Raw genomic sequence first — 16009 nt, 5'->3', positions numbered from 1 at the left:
CTAGCTTTACCTGGGCGCAGACAGGACTGTAAGGACATGCTTTGTCTGATTAAAAATTCTGTCCAGGCATGCATGGACAGGTGATCACTTAGGCAAACTATTTTCAACATAAAGTGAGAGATATAAATACGGTACTTTATAAGGTGAATGTCATTTCCCCTCATCTTTTAAAATCACGTCTGTATTCATAGGGAGTCAGTATCTAGTTCAAGGACAAACTACTCTCCGTTCATGCTCCTGCTGCTCCTGGACTATATAAAGCTGAGAGCCATCATGCCCATCATTATGATTATACCACTCTGCCACCATCAGCAGATGGTTTACTCGGCATGTTCCCAGTGAACCACTGGTGCCATAATCATACTCCATACACTCATGCTTAAGTGGCGAGCTGTAGTAATGAAAATCGCTGTCGAGTACTGTTGACAGGTGCTCAAGTGTTTGCTCTCAGTGTCAGGGCGCATTTCATGCAGCATGTTGAAACTTGTACATGCTCACTGACCTCCATGGCACAGTGCTTCAAAGTCAGAGTGAAGAATACAGAAAAAACAGGCTAAACTTGACAACAACAACTATCGGAAGTAGGGAGATAGTGTATACAAGTTTTATTTTCTCTGGAGATGTTAGAGACATTCACACTATAACCCTAGCCTGTACGGTAAGTAAGAAAAATAAAATACATAAATGATGATTTGAGGTATATGCTTGTGTGGGAAAGGCGCCAAGATGGCAGGTGATGTCCATTGTTCCACAAACACTTCAAATCTCCAGTGGAAAGATGCAGGCCTGAGAGTTGACCCACTAAATAAGAGTTTTTTATGTGCTAATGCCCTGCTACCACCCCAGTAAGCTCACCGGCATAAATGAACTCTTGTGGTCTGGGATCTGTGCCAAATGTGTCCCTGAAGGTCACACATACAGCATGTGTTGAACTGAAGTCTCCTGAAAACCTGGCCCTGGGACTAAGTGAACATAGTGCTCACATGGTAAGGTGTTATGTCTATCCATGGGTCTGTTTCAGTATGTACTCTCCAAGACAGAGCTGTATGACCTGGTTTTGTGGACATGATAATTGTGTCTAATGTAAGATTTGTTGGGTTTTGTCTATTCATGACCACCTAGTGAGTTAATAAGCTAAACCTTTTCTCTTCCTCCAACATATTAATTACCTTACTCAAAAAGGAGCTTGTAAAACCTGTGGTGGCGTGACATTTGGCTGAAACACATATCTAACGCACCCTCTGCGAAAAGGCGGGGTATTTAAACCGGCAGTGCCCAGCTCACCGATTTGCTCATTTAGCCTGTTGCTACGTTTGCTAATTTCTGTAACACAAACCATTTGCTTCTACGACAACTACCGCAGCCGGCTAATGTAGCATTTAATGAAGAAGCTAACAAGCCAACAGTCAAAACCTGCTGACGGGAGAGTTTTGTCACGTTTCTCCTGCCCTGTGTGATGATGTTGCTGCTGGAAGTGAACTACTCCATTAATCAACTGTGTGGGCCTTAAACAGCCGAAAGCTGTCCTCCTGTCTCGGCGTCAGCCTTGGGGACCAGGTGACTCCGGGAGATTTCATCCTCCATTGAGACCGCTTCACCCTGCCAAGGTTAGTGCTTTGCGGCCTGTGATGTCTTGTTTGGCTAATGTTTGTGTGCTTGCTGATGCTGCTTGCTTCCCAGCAGACTGGCTTATGAACATTGTTCTGTTGCTAATTTCTGCTGTAATGATGATTTCATCTAACTTTGGGCCTACTTTTTGGTTGTTGTTTGGCACAGTCGGTTGCTAGGTTGGTTCCTAGGCTGCTGTTTATCATGGCTGTTTCCTGTTGTCTGCTGTTATCCAGGGGTTTATGAAAGAGTGCTGCTTATCAGTGTGTATGATATTTAATGAGAACACGTTGTCTGCTCCAGCCATTAATTTTTTGTCAGTGTGATATATGTAGGTTCATAATTATCATATGATTATTATTATCATTATGATGATGTTGGTGATGATTATCATATAGCTTGTCTTCATCTGTTGCTGCACATGAAGTGGATTTCCTCATCTTAGATTCAATTCGTGGTCTGTGGTGTCTTGCAGGAAAGTAGCCACACAGCAGCTGGTGCTTGTGGCCTATATAAAGCAGATTTTAAATCATGGCAGGCGTTGGGCTCTATATCTACTGTAGCTTTCAGTGGGAAGTTTTTAATCATCTCTCCCCAATCTCTGCTGTGCTGATCATTGCCGTATGTTTGTGGGGAGTGATAAAGCCAGTGCCTAGATGCCAAATATTTCCTCTGTACAGACTTTTTACACATAATAAATTGTTGCATGTGACAAGTATCCTTGAGGAACACATTGAATCTGAATATGCTCATTTATTGTATGTCACTGGGGATGTAAGTGTCAGCCAGATGCCTACAATTTAATGTTCTCTGGTTATGCTATAAACAGATAATTTCCACTGTATAATCTTTAGTTTGCCGGAGGCTTTTTCTTTGTCAGTGCTATAGAAACATACTGTATGTGAGATTTATGTGGATTTTACTTCCTTCAAGTTACAGATGGGTATGATGTCATTTGGCAAGGACAATAAATACAGTATAGCAGCTATAGGCAAGTCCAATTTCATGTCCACACAAAGCTCTTAATTACTGCTGATAGGGTCATAAGGGCCATCTTCTATTCCAAGAAAAACGGTGAAACCACTGGGAGACTTTGCCAAAGATTTTCAACACTTTTCCTAAGAAAAGTCTGGAGAGCAACAATTTCGCAATGTATACATATCAACATGCTTCCCATATTGTTGTATATCATAGATATCATATGATTGGATGGAGCAAAGTGTGTGGGACTGGAGGACTAGTCACACAAGTTCAAGGAGAAAACCAAATATGTTTAGTGTGAAACTGACGCAACACTGAATTGTTTTTGACTCATTACAATTTTGGATTACAACATTTTTCTCATCTGGTTTCCCTGAATGTGAAACATCCATGCAGACCACACTGTTAGTCTCTTCCCCCTGAGCCAATTTTAGCTCTGAAATGTTGTTAAATGAAGATGCCCATTTAATATCACTATGATGGCAGAGAATTCCTGCGATGCCACTCCTGTTATTTTTACAGACTTCAACTGGATCACACATTGTGGGGGACAAAGCAGCATGGATACTATGACAGATATGAAGATCAGCAAAGTATTATTAATCTACTCTGTGTGTACAGTAACTCATTATGCTATCCACTGATGTAAAAGCTATGACAGTAATTCAACTTTGGAGATATTTTTATGATGTATTTTTTGTTGCTATCTAAGCTTACCATTGGCCAGTCCAGTCACGGTTCTGGGAAATATACTATGGAATTAACTGACATTGAATTAACACTAAACACTAACCTGGTTGGTTGCATCATCTTTATCATCTCTACGCCATAACTGAATCAGGGCTAAAGCATAGGAGACCATATAAGCTGGAAGAGAACAGAAGACCTCTAATGAAAGTGACAGGGTGGATCAACAAGGTTTAATATAGAACCAGTAAGGTATTTTAGTCCCTACATTTCCAAGGTGAAAATACCTCCCTAGACAGTAACACACACCAGGACACTGTTGTACCAATCGCTGACCAACCTAAAGATTGACTTGGGTGCAAAAATGTAGCCTCAGTCTTAATGAAACAGTAAAAAATTCATGGTATCCATGATGGACAAAAATATTTTTTTTGTTGGCTCAAATGTAAGTAGAGTACATCTGAAAATTCAAATCTTTTAATCCTATGTCTGATTTCATGTACATATGACTTTCACCCTCCACATCCACAGTACAGATCAGTGCAGGCCCAGTCGTTTCCAATGTGGATTTAGCATTTAAGATTAAATTTCACATTGCACTGGATGTGTTGTGCTTCATTACATTCAGAAGAACTGGGGAGAAGAAAAATGAATTTTTGAAGGCTGGAGGACCACAGGCCCAGGTCGGCCCCCACTGTGTGTGAACAGCTCTCACCTTTCTAATCTTTAAGAAAAACACAGCCAACATACTCTTCATTTACATTCAAAACATGCTCTTTTGTTTGCAATTAACTTTTGACTTGTGAACGTTTGACATGGCGTGTCATTTGGCCTTGTTCAAAGCACTTTACTTTGGCTCTCCTCCTCATTACGTGGACTTGAAACAATTTGTTGACTCTAAGCATCCACAGCTTGTTGTCAGATTCATTTAGATCTATAAATCCCTCTGTGGGTTGTGTCTCCAATGGCCTAACATGATGTCTGGCTGCATTACCAGATGCTGAAAAGTCAAATTCAGGGTCCGTGGCTACTTCACTGCTCTTTTTGCAACGTCTTGGCCCGGTTTCATGAAATACTTCACTTCTCACAAACCAGTCAGAGCCAGTGAATATGTGCACAAAGGACTGAAAGCACAGTTGCATAAGATTGCATTGTAAAAGTGTTCTGTCACAATACGATGATAGAAGAAACCAAGACCAAGTGATGAGAAAAGCTTCACATACAATCGGATATAAGAATGTAATGACAAATTTGAAAATGGCCACAGGACCTCACAGAACTCTAATAATCAGAAACATTGTGTTTTAATATCTTCCTGTACACGGTAATTAGAATTGTCAGCTTACATGTCTTGCTGTTCACATCATTTAGGATGTATGATAATGTTTCAGCATACAATGCTGCATGCTTTGTGACACTGTAGTTAATGATAAAAAAAAAAATCTTTTAAAAAAGTGGTTGCGTTGTATGTAGGATTTGAGAAAGCTGGTTTGAGACAGGCTTATCAGACGCCCAATCAGTGCATTGCAGTTCATACTACGGCACAGGAACTTACAACTTTGGGGAGGCATTCACATCACAAAGTAATCTACATCGAATATGCTTTCATGTCTTTGATTGGAATATGCTCGTGGGATGACATTGCGGCAAAAGTTGAGCTGGATTCAGCTTTTTTTTGTCCCAAAGGCCTAACTGAAATGACTAATGGGAGCTGTGTTTTTATGCGGTATTGTTGTCTGTCTGAACAGCTGCATGATGGTGTCAGTAAAAATGGAAACAAAGACAAAAGAACCAGAGGTAGAAATTAGAAAATTTCCATAAGGCAACACAACCAGAATGCGTTAAACCATTCACAGACATTCAAATATGCAGGACGCTGTGTGAAAACGGTGACTCTTTTCAGATAACAGTCCATAGTCCATATGAAGCTTCATTTTTCTTGTTAGTGTGTCCTTTTTCTCCCGAGAACCTTTCAGAATCCAACACCGCAGCAAATTACAGCATGCTGCCACTTAAACAGACATTATTTGGTTGTTCTCCTGCTTCTGGTTCCTTTTGTTTCACAGTGCGATTATCTGGCCTTAATCAAGAAAGACATTTTTGTTAGTTTGTTAAGAGTTGCATTAATTAGAAGCGAACAGTTTTTTGTATTTTAAATGATTTGTTGCAGTACCATACAGTGCTTCCTGTCATTTAAATGATACAGTGTCAGTGTTTGTACAATATCTCAAAGATTTCTCCATCTTTCTTTATTTTTCTCTCTCTTCTGGCTAAATATTTCAATTATTATGATCATAAGTTGGAGTTGAATCATGTGCTCTCACAGTCTTTACATACTGTCAAATAAGCAGACATTACCCCATATCTCTGCCTCAACCAAGGGTGCATTTACAACAGAGTAATATAATATTCAGCCATTTTGTATCAAAGATTCCAAGTTTGTGTTTAAAAAAAAAAAAAAAAAAAAAGATCAACAAATTGTTCTTAGAAACACTTAGTAAAGCAACACACAATCAGTAACTGGGCCTAATTTCCAGTTTAGCATCATCCAATAACAGTCTGTGAAGTCTCTGCTTCAGGAAGTGTCAAAGGATCGAAAGCCAGAGGTATAACATTAAGAGATTTATATCTCATAATAAGATGCAGTCATTAGCGCAGAGGTTAATGAGTCAGTGGTGGCTGTGATTGGTCACGTCTCCTCATTAAGTTATGTCCAGCCAGTCAGGTCGCTTGTGGGGCTTGCAGGTGTGAACGTCCACCACGTCCTCACAGTCTTTGCACTCCACGGCGCAGCACCACTTGAATTTGCACTCACACTTGGTGACGCGTTTGACTCGCATGGTGTCGTAGCCCCGCCCACAGCACATGACCTCACAGCCGTCTGTGCCTCTCGATGACTTGTTGCACACTCTGCCCGCTGTGCCCAAGGAGCCTGTGAAGAGATGAAAAGAATAAAATGCTGTAGTTTTGGCGTAATGGTAGATAACAATCCACTGGATGATTCCATTTGAATCATCAAAGCGTTCAATCAGAATTAATGTGACAATTTCAAAAATTTACACTTTTGTCCTTTCTTTTTTTTTTTATTTTTTTTTTTTTTATAGAGACTTTGTGTAGGACTTAAAGTGTAGGGACTATTGACCTTCTAGTTTAGAGGAACACGAATGATTTATTATATAACCTATAGTTGCATTTCAGTCTTAGAGGATTCTTAACACAGTCATCTGCGTGTGTATCAACAGCCAAAATAAATGACAAACCTTTTTTGAGAAAGGGTGAAATTCATGTTTATTTGTAGGAAACACAATGACTGTTATGTTTGCAATAAATAAGATAAACTGGTACTCCAACCTTATTCTTACAACTAACCTAAACTTTAACTAAATACATTCATTAGATGATTGCAAGATATGGTACAGACATTCATGATGCCTAGAGGATGAATCCTAATGACTTTGTTGATCCCCTGATTTTTCGTCTTGCGCCACCATGAGGCTGATATTTGTGATTTTTGAATGAAATGGCTAAACAACTGTTACATGGATGAATGACCTTGTAATTTGATGCAGGTATTCTTGTTCTTTCTGATCTTTGGTGATCCCCTGACTTTTCACCTCATCAGGTCAAGAATTCAGTTTGTCCAATACTTTGGTTTATTAACCACTAGCATGGCTAAGTTTTTTTCTTTTCTTTTTTTTTCTTTTTTACTTTGAGTCAACTTGCTTACTGACATGTACAGTATCTTTTTAGTATTTCATCATCAAAATTCAACTTGAGGGATAGCACTTAAAACCACCATTGTGAAGGCTGAAAACAGAGATTGTGTACCGTATTACCAAGGTAATGAAATGTTGCAGCCTCAAATATCTACTGACTGGATAGAACAGTGACACTCACCGAATTCTCCATCAAATTCATGTGTCCAATAGTTAAGTCCATTATTCACACACTGCTTTTAAAGTGAATAAATGGAAAATATACGGCTCTTCAGTAGCTAAATCTTCCACTGTATTCACTAGCTAGTTGCTAACATTGTCTGCTGTTTGGTGTTGGGGAGGTAGCATGTAGGAGGTTTGTCAGAGCTTTCTTAAGAGCTGAGTTTTCAGGGCCATAAAACCAAAACAATGAGCTAAAAGATGCAACAACACTGTAGAGCTGTGTGGGTTGATAATTTGCTCTGGCTTTGACCCCTTTCACATTACACTTTGATATCTGATGTCTTGTTAACATAAAAATATATATTAGTGCAGTTTTAAAGGAATAAGAACTCACAACTATGCTTTAAAGTAGGAATGACATGTACCTTTTCTATTGCAAATACAGTAACTCTATACAGGTGGCTACCTATTAGTTGCCCTATATCAGCTCAACTTAATTACATTTTGGAAAACCTGCAGTAATGGCATATAGCTTGTTGATGATCACTGAAACATCAGTGGAGATTCTGATGCTGAAAACTGAAACCATTTTTCCAAAGTGAAACATCAGTTTTCCCACACTCTCTGCAGGGTTTAGTCTTCCAGACACGTTGACAGAATAGTCTCAGACCCAAACACAAAGGTGTCCATGTACTCGGGTGTAAAAATCTAAGCCTATCAGATGCCACGTCTAATAACAGAGCATCCCTGAAGTAAAGAGAAAAGAATAAGAGAAGATATTCCCCTCAGGCTCTAGCGAGTGGAGCTTAATACTGACCAAAGGAGGGATTTGAAAAATAAGCCTGCATGTATCCTTAGGCTGTGAATTTTTATACAATGGAGATTAGTGGTGAGGAGGGTCATAAGCTTCTTTTAAGATCACCTTTTAACAAGGAAGGACAGGCCTTCCCTTTCAGTGAACACACCTTCATTACCCCTCAGTTGTCAACCTGCAACCAAGCTAACAGCAGGGAGGTGTGGGAGAATATGTTTAAGGTGGTACCGTCTTGTCTCCCGCACTATGATATCTAACCTAACCTATTAACAGTGAGTTAGTGAGTTCCTTCACGCTCTATTGAAGAGGCTGGATTGGAGGAGAGAGACAGAGATTAACAAGGCAAAGCAAACACTAGGAATTAAAGAAGATGTTAAAGGTCAAATCATTGAACTTTAAGCTGTGAAGGAATGCAAGCCTTCAGTGGATGGATCTCTGATTCTCAAAGGTTTTGTAAAACTGACTTTGGACCAACCCACATTAAACTTTTGAATGAAAATGAGAAAGTTGGTGTTGCAATTGCTATCTGAAAAAATCATTAAATTATTTTAACACAAGCTCAAAAAGTCTTGAATCTCAAAATATAGGCCGATGGTGTTTTGCTGATGTAGAACCGGCATAATGTACATGTTATGAAATATTTCACATAAAATTGAATAATGTTCATGAGGTCTGTAACATGACATCAAGTTGGTTATATTTCGATGCTCAAAGTGTCACAAACCAAACGCTGATTACATATAATGGTAATTCAAAAGTAGAGCAATGAATTATTGGCGAAACAAGAAAGTGCAGACCAAAAAGAAAAAGAAAAGTGATTTGCAAAGGTGAAGTCATTACACAGTTTGTCCACCAGAGAACACTGACAAGTCTATTTTTTTAGCTCAGTACCTTATGGTTTCTTATCAAGAAATGTTTGTTCATGTTGTGTACTTATGTAGCAAAATGTACACTCGCCAATATGTATTAAAGTGTTTAAGCTCTCAAATATAAAATATCTCAAGTATGGTATGGGTATATGACCCTTTAAGATAATTGTGATTGAAAAGTGAAAAAAGCCCAGAGGTCCGAATGCTTTGCTCATCATCAGACAGTTACAGCCACTCGTGCTTTTTCTTTTCTTTTCTTTTTTCATTCCCCTATGTGTTTTTTTTTATGTGCACCCACAGTATCAATACACTTTGCAAGCAGCTTCAAATTTTTCCGAAAACCTAATTCTTCATTCCTCTTCATTCATTCACTCACCTGCTGCACGGTCCATGAGACAATAATCTGGTGAGGTCTCCACGTATACCAACTCATTCTTGGTGCTTCCCTTGAAGTCCTTGTCAGCCACCATAAAACCCGTCCCATCCTGGTTCATGGTCACCTCGATGGCTGTGTTGTACTTCTTGCGGAGGTAGTCTCCAGTTCGCCTGAAGTCAGACATAGCCAGCCAGCAGGTTCTCAGAGAACAGGAGCCACTGACCCCGTGACACTTGCACTCCAGCTTCATAAAGCGCTTCACTGCCTAGAGCAGAGGTCAAAGGTGACAGGGTGTTAAGCCTATAATGTTGCCCGTGGCATGATGTAGGTGTGATCAGCTCTGCTGGCACAGTTGTTAGCTACAGTGCATTTGGAAAGTGTTCAGACCCCTTCAATTTTTTTTACATTTTGTTAAGTTGCAGCCTTATGCTAAAATAAAAAAAAAAAAAAAAAAAATCCCTCATTAGTCTAAACACAGTGAAAACAGAATTTTAGAAATTTTTAAATTTTATTAAAGAGGAAAAACTGATATATCACATTGCCATAAGTATCAGACTCTTGGCTATGACACTTGAAATTTAGCTCAGGTGCCTACCATTTCTCTTGATCATCTTCGATAAGTTTCTACACCTTGATTGGAGTCCACCTGTGGTAAATTCAACTGATTGGACATGATTTGGAAAGGCACACATCAGTCTATGTAAGGTCTCACAGAAAAACCAAGTCATGAGGTCAGAGGAGCTGCCTGCAGAGCTCAGAGACAGGATTGTCTTGAGGCACAGATCTGGGGAAGACTACATAAATATTTCTTCTGCACTGAATAGCACAGTGACCTTCATAATTCTTAAATGGAAAAATTTTGGAGCAACCAGGATTCTACCTAAAACTGGCAGCCGAGGCAAACTGAACAATTGGGGGTGTTTGCATTTCTAAATCATGTCCAATGAGCTGAATTTACTAAAGATGGAGTATCCCTGATATTTGGACAAAACAAGACACTTAAATACATTTTTGAGAAATTCTGGTGAGCTTTTTCATTGTTTCCTAATTTCTAAGTTCTGATTTTTAGAAAATTGTCTCTAAGGCTGCGTTTCCACCACACAAACTTTCCCCAGGAACCAGGAACCTATGCCCATTTCCACCGCAGGAACCAGGGTCTAAATTTAGTTCCAGGGTAATTGATCGACGCCTGAAAAAGTCCCTGGTCGGGGAATAGTACTTGCCAAAGGTTCAGGAACTTTGGGGGGTGTGGTCTGCTATGCTGAACATTTCTGACTGGTCGAGTACTTGCTGCATTTTATTTCACCCGTGATGTTTAAGAGTCCGTAGGGAGCGAGCGAGCAGGCGAGCACTGAGTGAAAAAACTTAAACCAAACTAAAAGTTCCAGGTACTTTTCAGTCAAAACGCGGCTTAAGCTGCAGACAGAATGGTGCCAAATCTCAGGTTTTAACATTTAAGCTCCTACTCACCATCCGACCACACCGGTTGTTGTGCAGGTTCATCAGCGCCCGGGCATCTTTCACCATCCTCTCGCGAGCATCTACGAAGGCTTTGGCAAACTTTATGCCGTAGTTGATGTTGTCACTGCATCCGCCCCAGTCAAAATTGCCCCTATCGTCGCTAGCTCGCCCCCGCTTGTGGCTGTCGCAGTTACAGATCTTAAGCTCCCCCTGACTGCAAGCCCTGGTTATGGCGTAGACCACTCCTGCTGAGGAAATTGCGTACACGAACGCTGCCTCTCGGCTGCCTGGGTGCACAGAAATGAGAAGTGTTGCAATTATATCAGAGAATATACTATTATAGGTGGAAAAAGAAAACTTTACTAGTGCTTTTATTTGATATGGGAAAGCAATGCAACTGGTTCTGTTACTATTTTTGGTAAGATTCAAGCTGTTCTTTTAGTGCCCAAGTTCACTGTGTTACTACTCAGTAAAGCAGCCTTTCTCAAGCATATTCCAGACAGCAAGAGCACAGAAATCAGTCCATTTATGGTGGATGGTCCAGACAGAGGTAACAGCATATCAGCTATAACATCACAGTCCAGTCGACTCTCCTTTCACCTTTTAATTTGCACAGATGGCAGCTTTCTCAGTCACTGAGCTGTGTTTTCATTTCAGACAAGAGGAGATTTTGGGGGTTATTTGGTCTGGCATTCCCACCCACCTCCTGTCCTCATTCCTGCTCACGCAATGAAGCAGAACACAGGCGATATGTCAGGGAGTAAAGCTTTGTCTGGCTGCCAGAAACATCTACCCAAATATTTACATCTCCTATTACTGTTTATACATCACCAGTGTGGATCTCTCGATCTGCTACTTGTTTTCAGAGAACATCCACTTTCCCAATCTTCCCTAATTCCCGGAGAAGGTTAAAAAAAAAAAAAAAAAAAGACAGCACTTTCTCTTTCTGTTTGTATTCTAGGGCAAAGTTAATTTAAAAAGACACCTATTAATTCTGTGCTTATCTGGTCAAGCGGAGATGTTTACGAGGATGATGAACTCGAGTGTGGCTGACATAAACAACTATGGTCACGCACATACAAAAGAACCACACAGATAGAAATACCAGTCGCACATGTGCAGACTCACTTCGCAGCATCACCCTGCCAAACACAGTGTGGTCCCGGTCCAGCGTGCTGCAGTTCCAGCGGTGATGTCTGAACTGGTGCTGGCACTCTTTGATCCACTCTTTGGCTCCCTCTCCGATGGACTGCATCAGGTCCGGGTGTCGCTGGCAGAGCTGCCGCTGCTTGTTCACCAGGCCGGGAATGTTGTCACAGATCACCCTTGCGCCCAGTGCTCCGATGTACCTGCAGACATAAATACAACAAACGGTATTAAAAATGATGACTTAAAGGGGCACTTCGACTTTTTTTTTTTTTTTTTTTACACCAAAATAACTTGTAAAGGACTACCACTAAGCTTGTGTGAAGTTGCTTAATGTCTTCTGTGGCTTTGGAGCAGCTTTGTCAGGTCTGGAAAAATAACCCTTGGTGATGTCATTATGACGTCATCAGGGTTATCTCAGTTATGTTTTATGCGGTATTCACATAAGGTCAGCAGAATAGGAACAATGGGAAAATCCTCCATAATTCCAACATGGGAGCATTCCCGCATTATTCCACAATGGTTACCCCCTCTACTGACTATGTAGCCACACCAATAATTAGCCTGAAGCAGCCACTTTGTTGTGTTTCGTATTTGTAGTGGTTCAATAACAAGTCAAACCAGCCACATACAAACAATTTGTGTAGAACTCATTTTAGGTTAACTGAACTATATTTGTGCTTATATTCAATTTTATTTAAGGGTTAACTCCCTGCAAAAATGGCTCTGCTGATACTTTGCCACTGGTTTGTTGACTCTTATCTAGTTTTTTTTCACCATGTGGGAGATATCGTGGACCACCTGTCAACATTTCCCAATATCTCTGACTCAAACTTACAAGTCAGAGGTTGATGTGAATGGGTTTTCCCACTCAGCTGTTGGTAATTATAGTTGGAATGATATGACGCAAACTCAGAATTCAAGAATTTATAACAGAAAGTCTATGTTATAAACCGGTGAAATGGAGTCTGAAAGACGTGGGTGTTTACCAGGCAAGAAGGGTCTAACGAAAGATGGTACGAATTGCACTATGGGTAATGGTAGGATCCAGCATTTTTGGAGTTTGATGCATTCTATGGACTAAAAGTCAGGATTCCATTTGCCCAGCAAGCAGTGTAAACGCCAGGAAGTCACTTTGACCAAGAAATAGTCTCTCTATAAAACAGTGATTTGTGACTTTTACACTTTGGTTTTTGTACGGATTAAACAAACAACATGCTAATTAGTCAGCTGAAGGTGTTGGTAAAGTGAATTCTGCTATCTTTTCAGTCAGTTTCCAGTGTTTGTGCTAAGCTAAGTTAGCTGGTGGCAGCTTAATATTTGGTGTACAGACACGAGAGTGGTGTTAATCTTGTCTAACACTCAAGATATTCATATGCTCATGCTTAAACAAGTGACCTATAATTATGAAGTAAGTATTTCCCTAAGTTTCTGGCTTTTCCTTGAAGTTTAGATTACTGACTGTTGCTTATTTTTCCTCACATCCATATCCCTCTTCTAGTTGAGACTTGGACATTCAGGATGTAGAAGAGATTATTAAATTCCTCACGTTCAGTGAAAAGCACCTCGTTCCCTGTGATAGGCCCTTTGCTTCCTGCTCCATTCAGACATAATCCCTGACTTTGTAGCAACTCTTAAAAGGACGGATCACATGCTGGTGGTATTGTGACACCGGGGGGGGGGGCCTCTTATCAGTGGGACATGATGACAGTCATCTACAGTACAAGTGACCACTCAAACTCAGGCGTTCAGGCCTCACATCCTCACAGATCAACCATATGATGGCGAAGCCCCCCCACCTCCCACCCCCTCTAAGCCTGCACGCTCCACTCTCCATCCGGATATCATTATAGTCCCTAATCGCGGCCACATTTGTGTCGCCTGGCCACCGAGACAGAAACAGACGTAGCAGGCAGTTTCCACTCCTGTTATGGCTGTCCCAGTCCCGTTCTAACTGCGACTATCTGCCTGAGCAGTAAAGCAGAGCAGAAGCACTACTTGTGTTTATTGTGTGTTGAACATACCAGCTTTGCCAAAAGACCCCTGACTGTCTCCAAGAGGACACACAGAGCGAGAAAGAGAGAGGGAGAGAGGGAAGGGGGTCTTGTGCAGCAAGACACACGGCGCTCATCTAAATTATTGCAACAGTTAAAAATAGGCCAACAATACAAACCAGGATTATATAAGTATTAATCACCTGGACACAAAGCTTCCAAGCCTTTGTACTCTGTGACTCATTCGCTTTCTCTGGAATTTCTCAATGATTTAATCACAGTTTATTTGTAATGTATTTGCATAAGACAGCAAAGGGATAACACAATAGCAAATAGGATAACATATGCTTTTGGCTCTCTTGGGAAATTAACATTCATAGCATTATTTACAAAGGATGCGTTTTTAATCTAAATCCATCTGTAAAACAGAGGCAAATTCAATTGTTGCCCTGCGTCCCATAACAAAGAAAATGTAGAACTAGAAGAGCTTCTCTGTGGTTAAATATAAAGTGCACATCAAATACATTGGTAAGTGGGACCTGACACATGAGAATTATTTCAGGTGGGTGGGATAAGGGGGGTGCTAACTGTCCCCCCTCAATTTTTTTTTTTTTTTTTTTTTTTTTTTTAACCCTCTGGTCGTTTAAAACCTCAAGAGAAATCATCAAGGGGCATTTATTCATGCACCAGCGCTTGCACCTGCCACTTACTCTGGGCAAGATGGATGGATAGGGGAGACCCCCCACCCCCCAACACCATTAATCTTCATAAGCACATGACACACATTGCTGTGCTGAACATCTCACTTTGAAATGATGTGTAAAAAAAACAAAAAAAAAAACAATATAATGTCAGCACACGTTCAGAAAATTCCAGTGCACAGGCAAAATAAAGTTAAGATGGAGATGAAAAGACATTTTATAAGCACAGACATGAACTGTGGCAAAGTAGGGATTTTAGGTGTGATGGCGAAAAAGTGCAACAGACTGGCTTCAAGTTTGAAATCAAGTCTATCAAATGGTGGAAGTTATGTACAGACCATTTTTTGGCCTTTTTTCATCAGATAAATGTCTACCTTTACAAACGAATCCAATCAAATTAATAATTTTAAGGTGTAGCACAAAAATCATGTGAGACAATAGTTTTAAATAATGTGTAAATGTAAGTACATGAAACGGAAGTAAATGATTAAATTTAGTCAGGTGTGCATCATAAGTTTTGCAGCACTTGTATACATATTTTATTTTACAGATGTTTAACTTCCATGGTGGTTGGAAGTGAAACAGACTCGAGCATTAAGATGTCACTCACCACCACGATGAATCCACTCTCGGTGTGAAAATGAGCAGAAGCAGAATAAAAATGAAGTATATCTTAGAGATGGGTTTGGAGTGATGTTGTATTCTTGTCCCATGTCTGATCCCCATAGCCCTGCTGCTGTCTGATACGCCTCCAGATCTCATCAGACAAAACATGTTTCTGCCTTTCATGTATTGGCAAAGGCTGCACAATCAGGTGTGAAAGTCCTTGATGACTGTCCTCCGTCCATCACTGGGGAACGAAAAAAACTTCCCATGGAGGAAAAGTGGTCTTAAACTCCATCAGTGATCTGTTAGTGTGATAATGCCGTGCAGAATTTCTCTCTGTAGATCCATTATCTTCACTGGCGTCGGAGATTGTACGTGCACTGAGTGAGCTGGGTGAGTCCTCCGCCTCAGATGTCTGTTTTTTTTTTTTCTAACAGTCTTGTATATGAGCATTAAATTCACCTTTCCTCTTCAGCTGTTGCGCACCGAGTTTAAAGTCACTGACGCCGCAGGAAGTTGTAATGTACAACATAAGACAGATGTGAAAGTGGTAAAAGTCACTGAAATCAGATGAGTCGAATGGACGAACTATTTCCGAGGATGGGACAGACACTGTGCGCACCTTTCCTCCTGAAGCCGGAATAAAGATGCGCCCCCGAAGCACGCAGCGCTGCGCGCCGGTGCGTCAGCTGTCCGTGACCCTACCCCCACCTCCCCCTTTGTCAGAAAATTATAAACAGCGGTATGTAGACCTACAGACAGCAGGACAGGAGCTGTGTATATTTAGTTTGATGGAAAGTAATCCCTGCCAGTTTCAAATCAACGCATTCACCGCTTTACCACCTAAGAACAACACAGCTCTGCCCAATAACATTCCTTTAATACTGA

The 16009-nt window shown here is 40.6% G+C and overlaps 1 protein-coding gene across 1 annotated transcript; it reads right to left on the bottom strand.

Annotated features, from left to right (window-relative positions):
• Positions 1-5772: 5772 nt before the first annotated feature.
• LOC111239696 (protein Wnt-2b-A-like) lies at positions 5773-15289 on the bottom strand. The gene is made up of 5 exons (XM_022769583.1): positions 15126-15289; positions 11803-12023; positions 10684-10961; positions 9214-9478; positions 5773-6208 (listed from the first exon to the last, which is right to left on the bottom strand). Exons 1-5 carry the CDS (start codon positions 15287-15289, stop codon positions 5979-5981), a joined length of 1158 nt encoding a protein of 385 aa, XP_022625304.1. The 3' UTR covers positions 5773-5978.
• Positions 15290-16009: the final 720 nt, after the last annotated feature.

This window comes from Seriola dumerili, unplaced genomic scaffold, assembly GCF_002260705.1.
Source record: "Seriola dumerili isolate Sdu_G_001 unplaced genomic scaffold, Sdu_1.0 BDQW01004171.1, whole genome shotgun sequence".
Classification (NCBI taxonomy): domain Eukaryota; kingdom Metazoa; phylum Chordata; class Actinopteri; order Carangiformes; family Carangidae; genus Seriola; species Seriola dumerili.
This window is presented reverse-complemented; position numbering and strand designations above follow the sequence as displayed.

Excerpts from the sequence above, each read along its gene's own strand:
- LOC111239696 (XM_022769583.1), bottom strand. The coding sequence starts at position 15,289 with ATGTTTTGTCTGATGAGATCTGGAGGCGTATCAGACAGCAGCAGGGCT. Across the intron at positions 12,024-15,125 it reads AGAGTGGATTCATCGTGGTG|GTACATCGGAGCACTGGGCG; the intron begins GTGAGTGACATC and ends TTATGTCTGCAG. Across the intron at positions 10,962-11,802 it reads TGGCAGGGTGATGCTGCGAA|GCAGCCGAGAGGCAGCGTTC; the intron begins GTGAGTCTGCAC and ends CTGTGCACCCAG.